At 43.3% G+C, this 18,339-nt stretch overlaps 1 protein-coding gene across 1 annotated transcript in view; it reads left to right on the top strand.

Moving 5' to 3' along the window:
* LOC134318737 (SH3 and multiple ankyrin repeat domains protein 2-like) overlaps window positions 1–18,339 on the top strand; it is a 111,926-nt gene that overhangs the window by 91,989 nt on the left and 1,598 nt on the right. Inside the window, exons 9-10 of the mRNA XM_062999668.1 lie at window positions 7,301–7,458; window positions 9,643–9,756. Coding sequence (XP_062855738.1) covers window positions 7,301–7,458; window positions 9,643–9,756 — 272 coding nt within the window. The remainder of the gene's footprint in view (window positions 1–7,300; window positions 7,459–9,642; window positions 9,757–18,339) is intronic.

The following is an 18,339-nucleotide window of genomic DNA, read 5'->3' as shown; positions in this document are numbered from 1 at the left end:
ACCGTCATCATCTTTATGAATCTACAGCAGTGAGTAAATGTGCTGTACATAATCATACATGTGATCATACAGAGAACATCACACAGTGTAACAAGGCTAATCTTGTCTATTGTAAAAAGCGCTATATAAATAAAGTTGACTTGACTTGACTTGACTTGACTTAATCTGACTATGCTAGCTCAGACACTTCGCCCTAACTGTGTCTTTGGCTTTGACATTGGACCATCTCCCAGCAGAGGCTTATTAAAGCAGAATTTACATACGGAGCGTGTTCAGGTCCTTCGTCCCAATTTCACTCGCTCCTATAGGCCAGGGGAGGAATCAGTGAGGAGCGGGGCCTTTTGCATAAGAGGGCGGGTCAGGGTTTGGGTAGAAAGGAGGTCATCAGTGTAATTAGGATAGTAATACTGCTCCTGCTATTAGATCACCTTTATTTGTCATATATACATATTCAGGGGTACAATACAATAAATTTCTTTTCCCACATATCCCACACATCCCTTGTTTGGAAGCTGGGGTCAAAGTGCAGGGTCAGCCATTGTACTGCACCCCTGGAGCAGACAGGGATAAGGGCCCAACAGTGGCAGCATAGCAGAGGCTGAAGTTGAACCGACAATCTTCCGATTAATAGCCCAAAGCTCACATTAGGCTACCACTGTCCATTATACAGTATAGTAAGTTTGAGAACTAATAAATTAATAAACTAATCAAACACATTAGGAGTTTAGGGAGCAGGAAAATACATGTAAACACTTTCTAATTAACAATATTTTTATTTAGTAAAGTCACCTGTGGTCAGGAAAGTCATCCACAATGACATCCAAAAATTTGCTTTTATACATTTGATTTGATTATACATTTATCTGAGGAAGCTTGTTTTCCTCAAGATCAAGTGGACAGTTTATTGTTTATTTGCAGAAGTGATGGCAACATATGTAATGGCAAACACAGGACTCCTTCAGATGTTTGTGGAGTCCGTGTCTCGGTGGGTAAAAAAGTCAAAAAGGCATTATGTACATTTACATTTTCGGCATTTAGCAGACGCTTTTATCCAAAGCGACTTACAGAACTGTGACATTATACCGTCTAAGCCAGTGGTTCTCAAACTGTGGTACGCGTACCACTGGTGGTACGTGAAGCAGCACGAGGTGGTACGCCAGATAATCTCGGAAAAGTGCACCGAAAAAAAAAATTATAATAATAATAAATAAAAAATAACAAAATGTGTAAATTACTAATAAAATTCTTATAATTCTGTTTTAATAAAATCAGTTGAATTAAAACAAATCGTATTAAAACTAATGTGTTATTTAAAATATTCGGGGCTACGCAGACACCGTACTTCATTACGTCTATACTTCACGTTCGCGGTTTCCATCTGGAAATTTCCGAAACGGTATCAGTAAAGTTATCAGTAAAGTTATCAGTAAAGTTATCAGTAAAGTTATCAGTAGATCTCTCGCTTTTATCAGATCAGATCTGCGTTTGAAGCTCACTGATCTCGTTCCTGGCTGCTCCGCTAAACAGACGCATCCCACTCACTCACATGCCGATTCTATTGAACGGATCTTTGAAATGAACGAAAGGAGCCGAATCTTTTATTTCTGCACAATTCTTATCGGCTGTAATCCACCCATTCAGCTTCCATCAGTAAAGGGGAATTAATCGTAAATCGTAATAAAGGCTGTGTATTGTCGATATTCAAATCCGAAACACTTTCAGTATTGCGGAGAACGAGACACACACACACACACAGAGAGAGAGAGAGAGAGAGAGAGAGAGAGAGAGATAGTAGTATAATTACAAATAATTGAGAAATAAACTATGAACTTGTTTAATTCTGTTAAATCTGATTATTTCATTGTGCTTATGTTTTAAAGCAGAAACAAACACAGTCACATCTCTGTACAAGAGAGGATTTTCCACAGTCTGCCTCTTCCCTGTAGTGTTTTTGCCTTTTGAAATGAATCTTTCTCATTTAAGTGATGTTTGAATTAGGCCTACATTTAATGCAAATTTGATGTTAATATCGAGGGTGTCTTATAGTTTACCTAGTAGCGTGAAGTCACTTTTTGAACGGCTCCTTGAAAGGAACCGAGCCAAAAGATCCAGCTCCCGTCAAGAAGCCATAATTCCCATCACTAATATACAGGGGTTGGACAAAATAACTGAAACACCTGTCATTTTAGTGTGGGAGGTTTCATGGCTAAATTGGACCAGTCTGGTGGCCAATCTTCATTAATTGCACATTGCACCAGTAAGAGCAGAGTGTGAAGGTTCAATTAGCAGGGTAAGAGCACAGTTTTGCTCAAAATATTGCAATGCACACAACATTATGGGTGACATACCAGAGTTCAAAAGAGGACAAATTGTTGGTGCACGTCTTGCTGGCGCATCTGTGACCAAGACAGCAAGTCTTTGTGATGTATCAAGAGCCACGGTATCCAGGGTAATGTCAGCATACCACCAAGAAGGACAAACCACATCCAACAGGATTAACTGTGGACGCAAGAGGAAGCTGTCTGAAAGGGATGTTCGGGTGCTAACCCGGATTGTATCCAAAAAACGTAAAACCACGGCTGCCCAAATCACGGCAGAATTAAATGTGCACCTCAACTCTCCTGTTTCCACCAGAACTGTCCGTCGGGAGCTCCACATGGTCAATATACACGGCCGGGCTGCTATAGCCAAACCTTTGGTCACTCGTGCCAATGCCAAACGTCGGTTTCAATGGTGCAAGGAGCGCAAATCTTGGGCTGTGGACAATGTGAAACATGTATTGTTCTCTGATGAGTCCACCTTTACTGTTTTCCCCACATCCGGGAGAGTTACGGTGTGGAGAAGCCCCAAAGAAGCGTACCACCCAGACTGTTGCATGCCCAGAGTGAAGCATGGGGGTGGATCAGTGATGGTTTGGGCTGCCATATCATGGCATTCCTTTGGCCCAATACTTGTGCTAGATGGGCGCGTCACTGCCAAGGACAACCGAACCATTCTGGAGGACCATGTGCATCCAATGGCGGTGCCGTGTATCAGGATGACAATGCACCAATACACACAGCAAGACTGGTGAAAGATTGGTTTGATGAACATGAAAGTGAAGTTGAACATCTTCCATGGCCTGCACAGTCACCAGATCTAAATATTATTGAGCCACTTTGGGGTGTTTTGGAGAAGTGAGTCAGGAAACGTTTTCCTCCACCAGCATCACGTAGTGACCTGGTCACTATCCTGCAAGAAGAATGGCTTAAAATCCCTCTGACCACTGTGCAGGACTTGTATATGTCATTTCCAAGACGAATTGACGCTGTATTGGCCGCAAAAGGAGGCCCTACACCATACTAATAAATTATTGTGGTCTAAAACCAGGTGTTTCAGTTATTTTGTCCAACCCCTGTATATATACAGTGTATCACAAAAGTGAGTACACCTCTCACATTTCTGCAGATATTTAAGTATATCTTTTCATGGGACAACACTGACAAAATGACACTTTGACACATTGAAAAGTAGTCTGTGTGCAGCTTATATAACAGTGTAAATTTATTCTTCCCTCAAAATAACTCAATATACAGCCATTAATGTCTAAACCACCGGCAACAAAAGTGAGTACACCCTCTTAGTGAAAGTTCCTGAAGTGTCAATATTTTGTGTGGCCACCATTATTTCCCAGAACTGCCTTAACTCTCCTGGGCATGGAGTTTACCAGAGCTTCACAGGTTGCCACTGGAATGCTTTTCCACTCCTCCATGACGACATCACAGAGCTGGCGGATATTCGAGACTTTGCGCTCCTCCACCTTCCGCTTGAGGATGCCCCAAAGATGTTCTATTGGGTTTAGGACTGGAGACATGCTTGGCCATTCCATCACCTTTACCCTCAGCCTCTTCAATTAAGCAGTGGTCGTCTTAGAGGTGTGTTTGGGGTCATTATCATGCTGGAACACTGCCCTGCGACCCAGTTTCCGGAGGGAGGGGATCATGCTCTGCTTCAGTATTTCACAGTACATATTGGAGTTCATGTGTCCCTCAATGAAATGTAACTCCCCAACACCTGCTGCGCTCATGCAGCCCAAGACCATGGCATTCCCACCACCATGCTTGACTGTAGGCATGACACACTTATCTTTGTACTCCTCACCTGATTGCCGCCACACATGCTTGAGACCATCTGAACCAAACAAATTAATCTTGGTCTCATCAGACCATAGGACATGGTTCCAGTAATCCATGTCCTTTGTTGACATGTCTTCAGCAAACTGTTTGCAGGCTTTCTTGTGTAGAGACTTCAGAAGAGGCTTCCTTCTGGGGTGACAGCCATGCAGACCAATTTGATGTAGTGTGCGGCGTATGGTCTGAGCACTGACAGGCTGAGCCCCCACCTTTTCAATCTCTGCAGCAATGCTGACAGCACTCCTGCGCCTATCTTTCAAAGACAGCAGTTGGATGTGACGCTGAGCACGTGCACTCAGCTTCTTTGGACGACCAACGCGAGGTCTGTTCTGAGTGGACCCTGCTCTTTTAAAACGCTGGATGATCTTGGCCACTGTGCTGCAGCTCAGTTTCAGGGTGTTGGCAATCTTCTTGTAGCCTTGGCCATCTTCATGTAGCGCAACAATTCGTCTTTTAAGATCCTCAGAGAGTTCTTTGCCATGAGGTGCCATGTTGGAACTTTCAGTGACCAGTATGAGAGAGTGTGAGAGCTGTACTACTAAATTGAACACACCTGCTCCCTATGCACACCTGAGACCTAGTAACACTAACGAGTCACATGACATTTTGGAGGGAAAATGACAAGCAGTGCTCAATTTGGACATTTAGGGGTGTAGTCTCTTAGGGGTGTACTCACTTTTGTTGCCGGTGGTTTAGACATTAATGGCTGTATATTGAGTTATTTTGAGGGAAGAATAAATTTACACTGTTATATAAGCTGCACACAGACTACTTTTCATTGTGTCAAAGTGTCATTTTGTCAGTGTTGTCCCATGAAAAGATATACTTAAATATCTGCAGAAATGTGAGGGGTGTACTCACTTTTGTGATACACTGTATATATATATATATATATATATATATATATATATATATATATATATATATATATATATATATATATTTATATATATATATATATATATATACACACACCTAATTAATGTGAGCCTTATGTGGTTCTGTGATGAGAAACATAGGTGGTACTTGGAAGTTTCGATTTGATAATGGGTGGTACTCGGTCTAAAAGGTTTGAGAACCACTGGTCTAAGCAATTAAGGGTTAAAGGCCTTGCTCAAGGGCCCAACAGCGGCAACCTGGCAGTGGTGGGGCTTGAACCAGCGACCTTCTGTTTACTAGTCCAGTACCTCAACCATGTATGTACAGTACATTTAACATTAGTTAAATATATTAACTAAAAGAGGGGGCATGGAGGCGCAGATCGCTAACTCACTCCAGGTTAAATGGTTTTTATTTATCATGGTTTCTTTTTCACAGATTTGCCAGCCTCTCTGCTGGCAGCCTGCTTTTCTCTTGAACCCATAATGCCCGTCCTGGCTCAGACCGGTCCGGTTTGCTGCTGGTTTAGAAGCCTAGCTGAATTATATCTCTTTCTGGAAACTGGTATTACTGCCTTTTTCAGACATCATGAGGGAACTGCCCTGGAAAAGCGAGCTGCCCCAGAGGCAACGTGATGGCCCCACAGTTGTGCCAGTTGGTGCATCGCCATCCCCGGCCTGTCCTGGGTTTCATTTCTTTTTATTTGTTTGTTTGTAGAACAGTATTGTTCTACCTTGGTTAAGCATCCTCCAAATTGAGTTCATTTTTAAATCTTACAGGTGCCAGGCTTAAAGCTGTCACTTTATTGGTCACGGTAATGTAATCTGTTTGACAGGCCAAGTATCTTCTTTTAGTTAAGCTATGATAGGAACATGTTCGATGTTTACAGTAGATCTTGTATATGGATAGTTGTAGAAGAAAACCAAACACCAAAAATAAGTGTATAAATGTTTTTCTCTCACTCAATAAAGTAATTTGAATATTAGTAATATTAAAATTAGCAATGTGTAAGTTGTGGCACACTCAGATGCAGCTAGTGATCCCTACAGGACCCAGACTGCAAGCTTGGCACTGTTTTTGCTCTCACAATTCTTATTAAGGATGATTAAATAATCTAACTGTAACAGGTCCACCTGCAGTGGATATCGGCGGCAGGGCACGGTTACAGAATCATGTCCTTCTGCCTTGCCATTTATGGCCGGCAGAGGGGGCATGGAGGAGCAGATCAGACATGTCAGGTCACCTCCGCCTTGTTATGCGTTAACTCACTTCAGGTTAAAGTGTTTCTATTTAGCCTCGGACCGGACCGGTCCGGTTTTCTGCTGGTGTATACGCCCAGATGAATTATATTTCTTTCTGGAGACTAGTCTTGTGGCCTTTTCCAGGCATCATGAGGGAACTGTCCTGTTGCTTTAGTGGTGATCACAGTAACGTAATCTGTTTGACAGCTCAAGTATCTTGTTTTATTTAAGCTATGGAAGGAACATGTCCGATGTGTACAGTAGATCTTGTATATGGATTGTTGTAGAAGTACTCGACATGGATGGTAAAAGCAGACTGACAGTTTCTGTTTGAGGTTGGTGCATCAAGGATAGAAGAAAAGGCGAGTGATAATTAAGCTTGGATTTGTTTAACCTAGCTGAGGTCCAAATTTACTGAATTCTCTCTGTTTTCATATTCAGGTCACGTCCCGTATGTTCTGATTCCAGCCTCACTGTGACTCTTTGCATTTCTGAGCTGACTTTAGTGTCTCCGGTTGCTTGTGAATGAGTCACTGGTACTCCAGAGGTGCAGCTGATTTCATCATTACACAGACTAATTATTCGGTGCAGTCTAAAATTCATTTACTCAGCACCCTTGATATTAGAAATACATTAAGAACTAAATAAAACAGATTGGAAACAGAGTTCCTAATGGATTTGGGACAGCAGAGGGAGCTGTTTAACAGCTGATCCAGCTCTATCACGTCGTCTTCATCCTGCTATCAGTACATTCATTACACCCCACCAGATCAATTTATGTTTCTAATAATCGTTGGTCTATTGGAAGACTGGATTTTATAAAGCAACACTGTTTCCTATGAAGTCCACATCTAATTACCCATCTACACCCTCCAACTTCTGTGATCTTCTTACATTGGTTAATTTCCTAATCAGATAAAGTAGATTTATTAGTGAGATATTGTAGTGTATTGATGATAAATTGTGATTTTATTTATTTGTTTGTTTGTTTGTTTGTTTTCCCTGTAGTCCACGTCCCAGTCGTGATGGTTTTTCAGGTGCAGAGACCACAGGGACCAGGCGCAGGTTGTACAGTGCTGTACCTGGCAGACACTACCTAGTGGTGAAGTCCTATCAGGCCCAGGCAGAGGGAGAAATCAACCTCTACAAGAATGACAGAGTAAAAGGTACGCGTCCCAAAATGCTGAATCAGTTAGGTGTTTTATATTGTCTTTCATAACAAATCATAAAGTCTGGAAAAGTTGGGACATTTTGTGAGATGCAGTGGGCCTAAACAAAACAATTTGCTCATTCTGTCAGTTGTTCATTGTCTTAAATCTTTATTTAACTGATACACGATCAGCCATAACATTAAAACCACCTTGTTTCTACACTCACTGTCCATTTTATCAGCTCCACTTACCATATAGGAGCACTTTGTATCTCTACAATTACTAACTGTAGTCCATCTGTTTCTCTGCATGCTTTCTTACCCCCCTTTCATGCTGTTCTTCAATGGTCAGGACTCTCCCAGGACCACCACAGAGCAGGTATTATTTAGGTGGTGGATCATTCTCAGCACTGCAGTGACACTGACATGGTGGTGGTGTGTTAGTGTGTGTTGTGCTGGTATGAGTGGATCAGACCCAGCAGCGCTGATGGAGTTTTTAAACACCTCACTGTCCCTGCTGGACTAAGAATAGCCCACAAACCAAAAATATCCAGCCAACAGCGCCCCGTGAGCAGCGTCCTGTGACCACTGATGAAGATCTAGAAGATGACCAACTCAAACAGCAGCAATAGATGAGCGATCGTCTCTGACTTTACATCTACAAGGTGGACCAACTAGGTAGGAGTGACTAATAGAGTGGACAGTGAGTGGACACGGCATATAAAAACTCCAGCAGCGCTGCTGTGTCTGATCCACTCGTACCAGCACAACATACACTAACACACCACCACCATGTCAGTGTCACTGCAGTGCTGAGAATGATCCACCACCTAAATAATACCTGCTCTGTGGGGGTCCTGACCATTGAAGAACAGAGTGAAAGCAGGTTAAAAAAGTATGTAGAGAAACAGATGGACTACAGTCAGTAATTGTAGAGCTACAAAGTGCTTCTATATGGTAAGTGGAGCTGATAAAATGGACAGTAAGTGTAGAAACAAGGAGGTGGTTTTAATGTCATGGCTGATCAGTGTACTGTAGTTTGTAAATACAAACACATTTACTATTTGATGCCTGCAACAGAGTCAAAAAAAAGTTGGGACACAGACCACTGTGTTTTCTGTTAATGAGAGTCATTTTTCACCCACCCACTAGAAAATTTCACTCACTTAACAGTCTATGGTCATCGTCATCAGATTCTCCACTCTATAATATGCCATACATTTTCAATAGAAGCAATTTAAATGTGGTAATAAATGTGGCTCTGATGATGATTTATAAGTACGAGGGATCTTCAAAAAGTTTCCTCACTTTTATTTTTTGGTTATAAGTGGTGAGGGTGGGAGGAGCAGTAACTGGTCATGTCTGAGAGACTGAGAGACGCTTATAGTCCGGATTTGATGGCATCTGATTTCCACCTTTTTGGAAGCTCAAAGAAGCTTTAAGGGGAAAAAGATTTTCATGTGATGATGATGTGAAAGCAGCGCTGCATCAGTGGTTACGAGCTTAACCAAAAACATTTTTTGCTGATGGCATTTAAACGTTGGTACAATGCTGGAAAAATGCATCGGAAGGAGAACATGTAGAAAAGTGATCTCATTTGGTTTTGAAATAGAGTTAATTAAATAGAGTTTCTAAAAAGTGTGGAAACTTTTTGAAGAACCCTCGTAGTTTGGTATGTTTGTTTAACAATGAGTTTAATAAATACCAAACTAAAAGCTGAATGAATTTTAAAAATGTTTTTAAGGGCCGCTCAGGTGGCACACCGGTAAAACACGCTAGTGCACCAGAGCTGCGATTTCAAATACATTGTATCAAATCTCAGCTCTGCCATCTGGTTGGGCTGGGCGACCACATGAACAACGATTGGCTGTTGTTCAGGGATTGGAAAGCCAGACCAGGAGACCTCATAACTGGTGCAAATTATGCTGATCAGGGTGTGGCTCTCCGTGCACAAAGCTGATCGGCAAATGAACTCGCCTTGTGCAGGTGACAAGAGGCAGTCGGTACTGCGCACCTGTCGGAGGGGGCGTGTGTCAGTTGCGAAGCTTCTCTGTCAGTAGTGGAGGGTTGTATTGGTAGAGATAAAGCGTAAAGCAGTTGGGGTAATTGGATATGACTAGATTAGGGGAAGATCAGAGGAAAAAGAGAGAACATTTTTTTTTTTTGAGATTGAAAATCACCTGCTGTATTTTGTCTGCAGTGCTCAGTATTGGTGAAGGAGGATTCTGGGAGGGCAGCGCTCGAGGGAATGTGGGCTGGTTTCCATCCGAGTGTGTGGAGGAAATCCCCAACAAACAAAACGAGGATCGACCCTGTAAGTCAAAAGTCATGCTGTGTTTTTGTTTTTTTTATTTGATAAACTTCAAGTGCAAATATTCACTTCAGATTTACACACAATGTTTTGTGTTTCCTATAATCAAGAACAAAAACATACACCGACAAGGCATAACATTATGACCTCTGACAGGTGAAGTGAATAACACTGATTATCTCTTCATCACTGCACCTGTTAGTGGGGGGGATATATTAGGCAGCAAGTGAACATTTGAAGCAGGAAAAATGGACAAGCGTGAGGATTTGAGCGAGTTTGACGAGGGCCAGATTGTGATGGCTAGACGACTGGGTCAGAGCATCTCCAAAACTGCAGCTCTTGTGGAATGTTCCCGGTCTGCAGTGATCAGTATCTATCAAAAGTTGTCCAAGGAAGGAACAGCGGTAAACCGGCGACAGGGTCATGGGAGCGGCCAAGGCTCATTGACGATCACTGTTGTTCACTTTTGGTCCATTTCTCTTAACACACCATTTTTAATTTCCCAAGTTTATGACAGAGCCTCTGATGGACTGTCTGGCGCAATTTTCCACATTTTTAGGAGACTGAAAAGGTTCCACTTGTATTACTTGTTGTTTTACTTGTATTTTAAAAACCAAGTAAATTACATTTGTTATGCGCCCAGGTGGCGCAGCGGGATATTCCGCTAGCACGGCAGCGCTGAGATTCTGAACCTTGGCTCTTGCTAAATTGGCCATCATGTCTGCTGGGTGGGAAAAGGCCAGACTAAGTGGATGGGGTTTTTAAACATTGTTCAAGGACCCTGGTTAGCAAGTGAGGCACCTGTGGATGAGCCTCATGTGCTAATCAACCGAAGCACAGGTGAATAAGAGGGGGTCGAGGGACTGCACACGTGTCGGAAGTGGTGTGCCAACATACCCTCCTCTAATGCAATCAGGATCCCCAGCAGGGAAAGACAATGGCAATGCTAAAATCGGGAGAAAAGGGGAGAAAATGCACAAATATTGTTATGATTCGGGGAGGAAGGACCCAAGGATGCAGAGGAAGTTGGATTAAAGGGTTTTATTTACTAAATAATAAACACAATATACAAGAAAATAAACAGAAAAACACAAATAACAAAAAGGGGAAGCGCGAGGCGCGAACCCTGGTCGCTCACCTCCTGACTGGGAGCTTACGCAGCCTGCCACAGCAGCGCTGAAAGCAAAACCGCTCCCAGCACTAAAGAGGTGAAGCGACCGGGTTCGCGAGGTGGAAAACCTCGCGCTGTTGGCCGGAGAAGGGGGAAAAAACACGGGCTTTTTACAAGCCCGGGTGTTACGGTCGGCAGCAAGGATTGCTGGAACGCAACCGCGTCATTACGCTACAGAACACAGCGGCGCTGTCACCAGCCAAGTTGGCTGGGAAGTGGCCGCTGTAATAGCGCTCCAGACAGCGGAACGCGACGCTGTCACCAGCGGTTTACGCTGGGAGGGGATCGCGTTCCTCTGGGCGCGATAACAGGATCTCATGGTGGCGGCGGCACGGCGGCTCGACGGCTCGGCGGCAGCGGCCCGACGGCGACCTGAAGGCAGCGACCAGGCGGCGGCGGCGGCACGACAGCGGCGCCTCAAATGGCGGCAGCTTGGCGGCGGCGGCGGCCTGGTGGCGCCCCAATACCGGTGGCCCGGCGGCAGCGGCACAGCGGCGGCGGCACAGTGCGGCGGCACAATCTAGAGATAAAACAAATAAAGAAACATAAAAGGGCACCGCAGTGCCAAACAAACTGAAAGAAGGAAAAAGGCCAACAAACGCAGAAGATGCGAAGGCTGCAGCTCTGCGCCTATCCCTTAAATAGGGGAAGGCACAGGACACAGCTGCAGCGCATTCGCCCTAACGAGCTGGCCAGGTATTTCAGCCAGCTCGTTCACTGCTCTGTAAGGCCTGTGGCGTCAGGGAGAGATGGCACATTCCCCTGACGCCACAGAACCTAACAAATATATAGACAAAAATTATAATTACTTTTGTTATTTTGGTTGTATATTTGGCACTGTTGTCTGAGACGATATTTTTCTCCAGCAAGTCCTTGTTCTGTGTCTAGCATTTTCAGAGAAACACCCTCCCATCCATTGTACATCCTCCATACATCACTGTGGTTATAGTGTTTGTAGAATCATACACACAACCTTTCTTCATAAATGAGAAGCTAAATTATTATTATATACAGGTTTTATTTGGGGTGGCACGGTGGCTTAGTGGGTAGCACTGTCACCTCACAGTAAGAAGGTCCTGGGTTCGATCCCCAGGCGGGGCGGTCTGGGTGCTTTCTGTGTGGGTTTTGCATGTTCTCCCTGTGTCTGTGTGGGTTTCCTCTGGGAGCTCAGGTTTCCTCCCACAGTCCAAAAACATGCAGTCAGGTTAATTGGAGACACTGAATTGCTTTAGGGGAATGGGTGTGTGTTTGTGTGTGTGTGTCTGCCCTGTGATGGACTGGCGTCCCATCCATGGTGTTACTGTGTGCCTTGCGCCCATTGAAAAGCTGGGATAGGCTCCAGCACAACCCACGAGCCTAAATGGATAAGCGGTTAAGAAATTGAGTGAGTGAGTGAGGTTTTATTTGATGTTTGTTCTAAGTGGACTAAATGCTCATGTGCACATTTTGTTGGTTTTAGTTTGTTTCCATGTTTTTTAGCAGAGACACTTGGGGTGGGGTGTAAAAATAAGGATGATTATGGAGGCGCTCGGGTGGCGCAGCAGTCTGTTGCAGCCCACCACTGCCAGATTCAGGTCCAAATCTCAGCTCTGTTATTAGCTTAAAGGCCTGTAATTATATACGTAATATATAAAATAATATGCAGCAACAGTTTAGGGAAGGCCCTTTCCTGTTCTAGCATGACAAAGCAAGCTTGACATTTTACATTTTCGGCATTTAGCAGATGCTTTTATCCAAAGCGACTTACAGTACTGTAACAGCATGTTTTCTAAGCAATTGAGGATTAAGGGTCTTGCTCAAGGGCCCAACAGTGGAAACCTGGCAGTGGTGGGGCTACAACCAGTAACCTTTATATATATATACAGTCATGGCCGAAAGTGTTGGCACCCCTGAAATTTTTCCAGAAAATGAAGTATTTCTCCCAGAAAATTATTGCAATTACACATGTTTTGTTATACACATGTTTATTTCCTTTGTGTGTATTGGAACAACACAAAAAAGCAGAGAAGAAAAGGCAAATTTGACATAATTTCACACAAAACTCCAAAAATGGGCCGGACAAAATTATTGGCACCCTCAACTTAATATTTGGTTGCACACGCTTTGGAAAAAATAACTGAAATCAATCGCTTCCTATAACCATCAACAAGCTTCTTACACCTCTCAACTGGAATTCTGGACCACTCTTCTTTTGCAAACTGCTCCAGGTCTCTCATATTTGAAGGGTGCCTTCTCCCAACAGCAATTTTAAGATCTCTCCAAAGGTGTTCAATGGGATTTAGATCCGGACTCATTGCTGGCCACTTCAGAACTCTCCAGCGCTTTGTTTCCATCCATTTCTGGGTGCTTTTTGAAGTATGTTTGGGGTCATTGTCCTGCTGGAAGACCCATGACCTAGGACGCAAACCCAGCTTTCTGACACTGCGCCCTACATTGCGACCCAAAATCCTTTGGTAATCTTCAGATTTCATGATGCCTTGCACACAGTCAAGGCACCCAGGGCCAGAGGCAGCAAAACAACCCCAAAACATCTTTGAACCTCCACCATATTTGACTGTAGGTACTGTGTTCTTTTCTTTGTAGGCCTCATTCCGTTTTCGGTAAACAGTAGAATGATGTGCTTTACCAAAAAGCTCTATCTTGGTCTCATCTGTCCACAAGACGTTTTCCAAGAAGGATTTTGGCTTACTCACATACATTTAGCAAACTGCAGTCTAGCTTTTTTATGTCTCTGTGTCAGCAGTGGGGTCCTCCTGGGTCTCCTGCCATAGCGTTTCATTTCATTCAAATGTCGACGGATAGTTCGCACTGACACTGATGCACTCTGAGCCTGCAGGACAGCTTGAATTTCTTTGGAACTTGATTGGGGCTGCTTATCCACCATCCGGACTATTCTGCGTTGCAACCTTTCATCAATTTTTCTCTTCCGTCCACGTCCAGGGAGATTAGCTACAGTGCCATGGGTTGTAAACTTCTTGATTATGTTGCGCACCGTGGACAAAGGAACATCAAGATCTCTGGAGATGGACTTGTAACCTTGAGATTGTTGATATTTTTCCACAATTTTGGTTCTCAAGTCCTCAGACAGTTCTCTTCTCCTCTTTCTGTTCTCCATTCTTAGTGTGGCACACACAGACACACAATGCCAAGACTGAGTCAACTTCTCTCATTTTTATCTGGTTTTAGGTGTGATTTTTATATTGCCCACACCTGTTACTTGCCACAGGTGAGTTTAAACGAGCATCACATGCTTGAAACAAAGTTATTTACCCACAATTTTGAAAGGGTGCCAATAATTTTGTCCGGCCCATTTTTGGAGTTTTGTGTGAAATTATGTCAAATTTGCCTTTTCTTCTCTGCTTTTTTGTGTTGTTCCAAAACACACAAAGGAAATAAACATGTGTATAACAAAACATGTGTAATTGCAATAATTTTCTAGGAGGAATACTTCATTTTCTGGAAAAAATTCAGGGGTGCCAACACTTTTGGCCATGACTGTATATATAAAAGCTTTTTCTCCCTTTTTGCCCGATGGTGTCATACTTCCTCTCCACCAATGCCGATCCCTGCTCTGACTGAGGAGAACGAAGCTAACCCACGCCCTCTCCGACACGTGGGCAGCAGCCGTATGCATTTTTATCACATACACTTTGACGAGTGCAGTGCAGCTCAGCGTTGTGTACGGAGAGACACACCCTGACAGCACTCTTTTCTCATCTCTGTGCAGGCGCCATCAATCAGCCAGCAGAGGTCCTAATTGCACCAGTCATGGGAGAGAGACCCCATCCGGCTTAGTCCCGCCCATATCTGAACAACAGGCCAATCGTTGTTCATGTGGCCGCCCGGCCTTAACAGGCAGGTAGAGCTGAGATTCAATACGATGTATTCGAAATCCCAGCTGTGGTTCCAGCATGTGTTTTTACCGCTGAGCCACCTGAGCGGCCCTGAACCAGTGACCTTTTGATTACTAGTCCAGTACCTTAACCACTAGGCTACAACTGCCCTATGAAGACACCATCGAGCTGACCAGTGACGATTGGCTAATCATAACGCTGTAAACGCTTCGCCACACAGCTGATGGGAATCATTTAAACATTAGCAGCCCAGTACAACATGCACACTGAACTTTTTGAGATTACCTCATCATGACGGTCTATTTTTAACTCCTATCCCACACAGTGTGTGAAGAGCCTTCAGGCCACAGCAAGCTGGTAATTCAGTTAGGTGTGCGATATTCAGCTAAAAGTGGGCCACAGTGAGCACACCAATTCATGTCACACCCCTTCCTTTATCAGTCATGAGCAACTTGCGTAAGCCTCTTTACTAATGCATGTTTGTTCCTGTATTAATCAGCTATTTAACAGGTTAAGACCCTGTACAAGCCATATGTAGATACTCAGTTGATTATGTGTAAACAAAAGCTGATACGTAAGAGAAATGTTGAGATGAATGATATTTGTGCTGTATCTACATAGTTATCTACATACGTACATGAGGATCTTAAATTTAAAACTGCACCAAGTGTGTTGGCACCTCCTAATTATTAAGTTTAGATGTTTCAGCCACTTATTGCTGACAGGGTTAGTATATACAGTGGGGTCAAAAAGTATTTAGTCAGCCACTGATTGTGCAGGTTCTCCTACTTAGAAAGATGAGAGAGGTCTGTAATTTTCATCATAGGTACACTTCAACTATGAGAGACAAAATGAGAAAAAAAATCCAGGAAATCACATTGTAGGATTTTTAAAGGATTTATTTGTAAATTATGGTGGAAAATAAGTATTTGGTCAATAACAAACAAGCAAGATTTCTGGCTCTCACAGACCTATAGCTTCTTCTTTAAGAAGCTCTTCTGTCCTCCACTCGTTACCTGTATTAATGGCACCTGTTTGACCTCGTTATCTGTATAAAAGACACCTGTCCACAGCCTCAAACAGTCAGACTCCAAACTTAACCATGGCCAAGACCGAAGAGCTGTCTAAGGACACCAGGAAGAAAATTGTAGACCTGCACCAGGCTGGGAAGAGTGAATCTACAATAGGCAAGCAGGTTGGTGTGAATAAATCAACTGTGGGAGCAATTGTAAGAAAATGGAAGACATACAAGACCATTGATAATCTCCCTTGGGGTCAAGATCTCATCCCGTGGGGTCAAAATGATCATGAGAACGATGAGCAAAAATCCCAGAACTACACGTGATGAATGACCTGCAGAAAGCTGGGACCGAAGTACAAAGGCTACCATCAGTAACACACTACGCCGAGAGGGGTGGAAACATCATGCTTTGGGGCTGTTTTTCTGCAAAGGGGACAGGACGACGGATCCGTGTTAAGGGAAGAATGAACGGGGCCATGTATCGTGAGATTGTAAGCAAAAACCTCCATCAGTGAGAGCATTGAAGATGGAACGTGGCTGGGTCTTCCAGCATGTCAATGATCCCAAACACACCGCTCGGGCAACGAAGGAGTGACTCCGTAAAAAGCATTTCAAGGTCCTGGAGTGGCCTAGCCAGTCTCCAGACCTCAACCCCATAGACAATTTGTGGAGTTCGTGTTGCCCAGCGACAGCCCCAAAACATCACTGCTCTAGAGGAGATCTGCATGGAGGAATGGGCCAAAATACCAGCTACAGTGTGTGCAAACCTGGTGAAGACTTACAGGAAACATTTGACCTCTGTCTTTGCCAACAAAGGTTATGTTACAAAGTATTGAGTTGAACTTTTGTTATTGACCAAATACTTATTTTCCACCATAATTTACAAATAAATTCTTTAAAAATCCTACAATGTGATTTCCTGGATTTTTTTTTCTCATTTTGTCTCTCATAGTTGAAGTGTACCTATGATGAAAATTACAGACCTCTCTCATCTTTCTAAGTAGGAGAACCTGCACAATCAGTGGCTGACTAAATACTTTTTGACCCCACTGTATGACTAGATTGGGAGAAGAAGGGAATGTAATAATATCAATTCTATCACACACAATGATTTACATTTACATGTTCAGCATTTAGCAGATGCTCTTAACCAGATCAGCTTATAGAAGTGCTTCCATGCTATTTCCTTACTCTAGTTCAAGCATTTAGGCATTTAGCAGACGCTTTTATCTAAAGTGGCTTACAGTACTGTCACAGTATACAGTCTAAGCAATTGAAGGTTAAGGGCCTTGCTCAAGGACCCAACAGCAACAACCTGGCAGTGGTGGGGCTTGAACCAGCAAACTTTTGATTACTAGTCTAGTACCTTAACCACTAGGCTACAACTGCCCTAGTAAGGATACAAATTTGCTGAAACCCTGTTAGAACAAAGAAGTCATATTATTTGTCATATATACAAATGTACAGTACAATGAAATTCTTTTTCCCATGTATCCCAGCTTGTTTTAAAGCTGGGGTCAGAGTGCCGGGTCAGTCATTGTACGGCGCACCCAGAGCAGACAGGGTTAAGGGCCTTGCTCAAGAGCCCAACAGTGGCTTTGTAGCAAAGCCTGGATTTAAACCGACAATCTTCTAACTGATAGCCCAAAGCTCTACCCACTAGGCTACCACCTTCCCTTAAATGAACAGGTAGATAGGTAGACAGGTTTGTCAGATAGTATAAAAGATAAGAGCATGTTGGTTCTTAATGCAAGTGCGTAGTAAAGAGGTGTTTTTTTTTATTAGGCTTCCGGGCGATCAGGGCTTGGGTCAAAGAGGAATAAAAAGAACTCAACAGTCACACAAAAAGTCTTGTACAGAGATGGGAGAACCTGTTGGACAGAAAGCCTCCATATATTAGGTCTTTATGGCAGTTTGGCAAGACCTCCTCCAAGTGTGTATAAATGTTCAGTTTTAACTGTCTCACTGAGCTGAATGTCATCTCATCCTCTTTTTTATGATCAGAAGAGTTGGTTTGTGTGTACAGTGGGTCAACTTAGCATTTTTGTGCAAACTGGTATAAAGGGCCCGAGGAAGCATTTCACTTAAAGTGCCTTCCACATCACTGCAGCTTTCATGTGTGTGTTTGTGTGTGTTTGTGTGTGTGTGTGTGTGTGTGTGTGTGTGTGTGTGTGTGTGTGTGTGTGTGTGTGTGTGTGTGTGTGTGTGGTATACTAAAGGGACCACAAGCTATTTAGGATGAAATTGGGTCCCAGTCTGGTGTGGATGTTGCTGCCAGGGAGAATCCATTAAAACACACTCAGTTCAGACCTGAAGCTACAGAAGACCATCTGCTGCTCCACAGAACTCATCGTCACCTAGTGCAGCCTCACATTTCAAAGTCTGACAACACCAGTGACCAGTGAGAACTACATTATATCTTTAATTAATTTAGATAAAAGAAATCATAAAAATGTGGTTAATAAGGTCAATGTCCATGAAAATATGAGACAAACCCAACATTTAATTGAAGTGCATTTATTCTAACCAGAAATATTTAA

This window comes from Trichomycterus rosablanca, chromosome 8, assembly GCF_030014385.1.
Source record: "Trichomycterus rosablanca isolate fTriRos1 chromosome 8, fTriRos1.hap1, whole genome shotgun sequence".
Lineage (NCBI taxonomy): Eukaryota > Metazoa > Chordata > Actinopteri > Siluriformes > Trichomycteridae > Trichomycterus > Trichomycterus rosablanca.
This window is presented reverse-complemented; position numbering and strand designations above follow the sequence as displayed.